Source organism: Condylura cristata, unplaced genomic scaffold, assembly GCF_000260355.1.
Source record: "Condylura cristata isolate star-nosed mole 26May11 unplaced genomic scaffold, ConCri1.0 scaffold00003, whole genome shotgun sequence".
NCBI lineage: Eukaryota > Metazoa > Chordata > Mammalia > Eulipotyphla > Talpidae > Condylura > Condylura cristata.
Genome location: NW_004567104.1, coordinates 9,106,950 through 9,113,220, shown reverse-complemented (window position 1 = coordinate 9,113,220; position 6,271 = coordinate 9,106,950). Strand labels below are relative to the sequence as shown.

General features: G+C 35.9%; 1 protein-coding gene across 1 annotated transcript in view; it reads left to right on the top strand.

Annotated features, from left to right (window-relative positions):
• SLC2A2 (solute carrier family 2 (facilitated glucose transporter), member 2) overlaps positions 1–6,271 on the top strand; it is a 31,544-nt gene that overhangs the window by 11,222 nt on the left and 14,051 nt on the right. The window contains exons 3-4 of the mRNA XM_004675387.1: positions 20–282; positions 4,675–4,799. Of these exons, the coding sequence (XP_004675444.1) occupies positions 20–282; positions 4,675–4,799 (388 nt within the window). The remainder of the gene's footprint in view (positions 1–19; positions 283–4,674; positions 4,800–6,271) is intronic.

The following is a 6,271-nucleotide window of genomic DNA, read 5'->3' as shown; positions in this document are numbered from 1 at the left end:
TTTATTTTTTTTTCCTCAGATCATAATATCCCATTATAGAAGTGTTTTGGGTGTCCCACTGGATGACCGAAAAGCTATCAACATTGATGCTACCAACAACACAAATGAATTGCCTACAACTCCAAACCCTGAAAATCCAACATCGACCTCCTGGGCTGAGGAAGAGATTGTGGCCACCCAGCACCTGGCTGTCACTCTCTGGTCACTGTCTGTGTCCATCTTTGCAATTGGTGGAATGATCGCATCATTCTTTGGTGGGTGGCTTGGGGACCGACTTGGAAGGTATGAAATTCATAGATAAGAAACTTTAGTATTTTGGATTTATTATAATTTTTTTGGAAAGAAATTCCTCTTCTTTTTGTAGAATAATGTTAGTGTTTTTGAACTCGAGATCCTCTGAGTTAGGTCAATGTTGGATGAAGTCGTGGAGAAATATCTTGCAACAATCTGTTTAATTGCAGAGATACTTATAGCAAATGTAAACTTGGTGTGTAATTTTGGCAAATGAATTTCATTCTCTGGCTCTTTAAGTTATAAAACATTAGAAAACAACTAGGGAAATGGTTAACTCAGGAACTCAGAATAACTACCAAGAGTGGCCTGTATCATCCTGGAAGCTCATTGTTTCTTAGACTCAGTCCATTTCTCAGATACTTAGTTTTTCATTTTCAAATTCGAAATTGGCATTTAATGAAAGGACAAAATAGTACCTTTTTGAACAGAATGGATGGACCTTGAGGTGATTATGTTAAGAGAAGAAAGTCAACAAGTGAAAGACAGTCAGCTGATGGCTTCATTTTTCTTGTGGAATATAAATAACAAAAGCAAACAAACGGCAAAACACGGCAAAATAATTCTTCCATTCTGTAAAAATTATACCGCTTATCAACGGAAATGGAGGAAGAAAGAGAAGGCTGGGAGAAGTAATGTGCAACAGTTAGCACAGGGGTTCTGATGGAGGATGAGGGGAGTGGGTGCGTTTACAGAGCCGTGAAGACACCCAACATTATATAGTTATGCAAACAATTGGGAAATCAGTGAAATCTGACTTGAAAAAGAGAGTTTGGCATTTGCATTAATCAAGTTCCAAGTTCAAGTCAATCTCCCCAGGACCCAGTTGCCAGAACACTTGGCATGTGGTTTCTAGTTGCTGCTACTGCTGTCACAAAGCACCAGCCGAGATGAAGCAAGTGGTGCCTTCATTTCTCTTCTCTAGTATTCCCTCCCAGTCCCCAAAGAGGAGAAATAAAATCAGGACATCAAATGGTTATTTCTTTTTATGTAGTGTTTGTTCTTTGAGTCCATCTTTTGCTTACTAAATTGCTCTCTTTTGATTATAAAATTGCTATTATGGAAAATTTAGAAAATGCAAACACTTTTAAAGATATACAAGTACAGAATTACTGTAATTCTGGAGTGCAATTTATTTAGTTTTAAAATTTATATCAAATTATAATTTTGTCTTTCTGGTAAATAAGAATTCTAATGACATCTTTTTCTTACTGTAGCTTTAATATACAACTATAAGTTTTCTTAATTAATGGGTAGCTTGGTGACCCTAGTTTCATTTTTGTTCTGGCTTGAAAAAAGAACTTTCTTCTAATAGAAAAGTGTCAGTTCTTCACATTTTTATCAATTTACTGGTGTTGAGCTGAATTTTAAATCAGAATCCATGAAGACAGTTCAGAAACTTATTTTTATCATTAAAAAATTGAAAAATCATTTAAATATGAATCAAATTGGTTTAAGCAATACATGAAGGCTGTCTAGATTAATTATTTCCAAAATAGATGAAATGAAGTGATTTTCAAATATGGACAAAATAATTCCTTTAGTAGCTACTGTTTTATCCTTCTTCCCATCCCTGAAGAAACAGGTACAGTGACCTACTCTATTTCATTAAACTAGTGCCTTAGTGCTGGAACCAACATGCATAGTTACATGCCAAGACAATATCAAATGACCATTTACCAAATAACTTAAGGTAAAGCAAAAGAGAGGATTTTTTTTCCAGCTTTCAGTGTATGTGTATATATCTATATATCTACTTTTATATAGATATATAGACATATATATATGTACACACACACACATATACACACACACACATAAAAATGTATAATCCTCCTTGAAAAAAAGCATACGATTATCTTCAAAATCTAGACAAAAGAGTTCAGTCTCTTCCATAAATCTGTTTTTCTAAAGAAATTCACTGAAAAAATGATACAATTTTCCTTATAAGGATAATTGCCCCACTAGTTAAAAGAAAATAAATAAAAATGTATTTTCCACTACTGCTTCTTAAAGTCTTTCCGTGTGACTTGTAATAGTCCATAGATGTCTGTGGTTACTATGTCAGATTTGAGTTTGCAATGCCAGTTTTTCTAGAGGCAATGAACTTAAAATGTAATTATAAATGTAGTAGAGAAGACAGTACTCTATACAAACTACCCTGAGTCAAGAAATGTATCCATTGCCTTTGGATGTAGTCTTCCTTTTGTTTTAAAAAATGATATTCAATAAAATGATGCAATTCCCTTTGATGTCACATAGATCAAATCCCAAATGTGTCATATAATAAAAATAAGCAAGTTTCTTAAGTTCTCTAAATTGTCCAAATCTGAACATGGGGAAAAAATAACTCTTACTTTGCTCTAAATACAAATGAATTTAAAGAGGTTCACACAATAAGTAGGCAGCAGCAGCATAGACTTACTTTGATGTAATGATGATGATGTCAATGATGCAACCTACACTAACAGGAGAATCTAAAGAAAAGCATTCTAATATGCTTAAAAATATATTTATTTCTTCTGGATCCAGTCATTTCATGTATTTTAGATTGTTTATTCTTTGGTGGTTTGTCACATCTGAACAGAACTCTTTTAAGTTGTATAAACTGTTCTTGCATCCACTGGTGGCAAGGAAGAGGAACTTTAGAGCAATCTGACATCAAAATACTTTCAGGCTAGCTCTTTTAAGATGTTTCATTTTTTTCTCTGCAATAGAATCAAAGCTAGCTAGTGACAATTTCTTAAGGTAAATTGTTGAATTTACCCCCTCTTTGTGTAGAGAAAAATTACTCCAGAGAAAGGAATATCAGTCTTTTTCTACTTTGTAGCTCTGAAGCTGGTCATTTCTAAATCACTGTGTTTCCCTTCACCTTGAGGGAGTGGGTAATTAACTGGGTAGTTGATAACTTGATGTATTAGTTTTCTACTGCTGTCCCAATGAACTACCACAAACTTAGTGGTTCAATATAAAGCAAATTTATTTTTTTTATAATTTTGAAGACCAGAAGCCCAAATTGAGCTTTACTGGGCTGAAGTCAAAGTTTGTGCAGAACTCGTTCCTTCTGAAGGTTCTGAGGGAGGAATTGTTTTTCTTGCCCTTCACTATTTTCCAGTACCCACCTTCCTTGACGTGAGGCCCCTTCTTCCATCTTCAAAGCACATCACTCCAATCGGATATCTCCTTCTCTTGCCCCTCCTTTGATGAGGATACTTGTCATTACAGCATTATATAGCTTTGTTCTCCAGCAAACTAAAAACTAAAACTACTGTTTGGTATTAAAGACACTTGCTTAGAAAAAAACTCACTTATTAAGAGCTTGAAATAGAGAAACAGAAAATAAGATCCTTCTATTTATGTGGCAAAAATATTTTCACACCTGTCCATTCATACTCTTTTAGTGAACTTATTCATCATCTACTGAAGTTTAAGGAAAGTTTTGGTACTTCACTTTCTTATTTAATAGGAATAAAGCATCATATATCTGCAAGTGTTGTCTATTTTCCTATGATTAATTTAAAAATATTTTTAGAACATTGGTTGACATTAATTCATAGATTGTGGAAATTATGCTGAAATCTTAAAATAATAATAATTATAATTTTCTATGATAAGGCTTAAAGTAAAAGTATGCTTTAATTTACTTAGAAATAATTCACACAAAAGAAAGTTTAACTTTGGAGATTTTTACATGAACTAAAAACTTATACTATTGGGGGTGGGGGGAAACATGTCACAGTTACAAATACACAATTAAATGTAACTATTGTTACTCCTGGTGGTGCAAGGGGGGGAAGTCTCAGCACTATGAAGCTATCAGCAGGCACTGCAGCAGGAGTTTGATCTCCAAATGGTAGAGCAGACCTACCCTGTCTTGCCCTCTGCTCCCCACAGCAGTGTATTTCAGTAGATCGGCCTGTTCTTCCCTTCCTTCCCCATCTCTGGTAAATCCTCCCAACCCTCTGCTTCTCTGACCTACATCCCAGTTCCTGTATGCAAAACTAAAATAAATCCTTTTAAAAATAAAAATAAAACATTTAACTATCACCAGGTAATATTGTTTGAAACAATTAACTTGTAGAACACTTAATTAACTATTGAAATAGTATCAGAAATGTTCTCTTAACTCAAGCTAGTCACCACAATTGAGTCACCCATATCAAAATGTCCTTGTATGACAGATTCTCTCTTTATAAATATTACTTATTGTTAATGCTTTAGTCTACAGATGAATCAAACTAACAATCACGTCTTAAGATTCCCTATATCTTTTTCAGCAAAATTTAAATAACTGGTTTTAGGTAAAATTTTTAGCATACTCTAAAATTAAATGTTATCGAGTTTTGGTGTTGAATTTATAATTCTTGCTTTTTAAAATTTCAGAATCAAAGCCATGTTGGTAGCAAACATTCTCTCATTAGCTGGAGCTCTCTTGATGGGGTTTTCAAAATTTGGCCCATCTCACATATTTATAATTTCAGGAAGAGCCATATCAGGACTCTACTGTGGTAAGTTTCTCTCTCTCTCTCTTTCTCATGTGAACACATACACACACACCTTGTATCTGAAATTATTTCAAAGGCAGATGTAGTAACATACAGGGAATTTTCTGGTATCACAGTAGGACAAAACAATAACATAAAGTTGAAGTCCAGAGTTAAAGAGGTTTGAAAGCAGTAAGCAGGTGTTATGAAGGTGTCTTCTTACCCATGTCATTGAGATCGCTTCTAGTCTCACGACCTCTAGTTTCCTTATCTAGCACACCAAGAGGATATAATCTACTCCATATGACATTCGTGAAAATACATGTGATGTGTTCAGCATGGATTATCACTAGTGTTAGCTGCCAAAGACTTTTAGCTGTTGTTACCACTCCCATCATGCAGGAGACAGTGAAGACTGCTATACCCAGAATCCCTAACTCCACTACTGTAGTTCATCTGGCTTTTTCTGTCTCTGCCTCTGCCTCTCCTATCTAGAAAGACCTGGACATCTCTCAGTCCATATTCTATAGCACTATGTGACTGGGAGAAATGGTGGTGACCAGAGGGACAGGGAGTCGCATAGAAACACAGAAGCTAATGGAGGAGTTTAGAATGCTCCTCCCATGAATGTCACATTTGAGAAGTTGGAACCATGGGTTGTTAAAAACAACTTTTCCAACTTTTAGAAGTAAATCAAACTTTCAGAAGTTTTAAACTTTCAGAAACAAATTTAATCCACAGAGGACTGAACAAAAGGAGAAACACTCCATCTCTGAAATGGCCAGATCTATAGCTTCTCAATGCCAGGAAGCTCAGATTTTAGTGATTCTGTGTCAAGGTTACAACTCATAGCCACCTTCAAATCATTAATATCCATGGGAGGGAGGCTTGGGAGAAGAGGGATCAGGCACAAAACATTGTATAAAATATTTATAACACTTTTACCTGTGAAGAAAAAAGAATTGGTGTAGTCCTATGTGATTTCAATTAATAATTTGTCTCTTTTCATTATGTCCAATGCTAACACAGAACATCTGGAAGTCAGGATAGATTTATCAGGTTAAGAGTCAACACATTCATGGAAAAAAACTCTGTAGTCAAAGTAAATCAATGCTCTCATTGTCTCTACCTGGTTTTGGACATATTAATTGAATGTGAGACTCAGCTTCCCTTCTGTAATGTACAATGACACTATCAAAGAGATCCAAACCATGGGCTTTTCCAATTTTAAAGCATTTAAGATAGACCCTCCCTTATAGTATAGTGGCCCGAGATGTCACAGGGGGCAAAAGCTCGATTAAGCAGATGAAATAAAAGAAATTTGAAAAGCCAGACTAAATCCAAGCTGGAGGTGCTGCAAACTTGCCTATCCGGTGGCTGTGGCGAGGCTCCCCGCCACCCTGCGACCTGCCGGCTCCAGCACGGCGCCGCTGCCCCCACCTCATCGCAGGCTCCTGCGACACCCACCGGCTCTCGCACCTGCAGCCGGCGGGGGT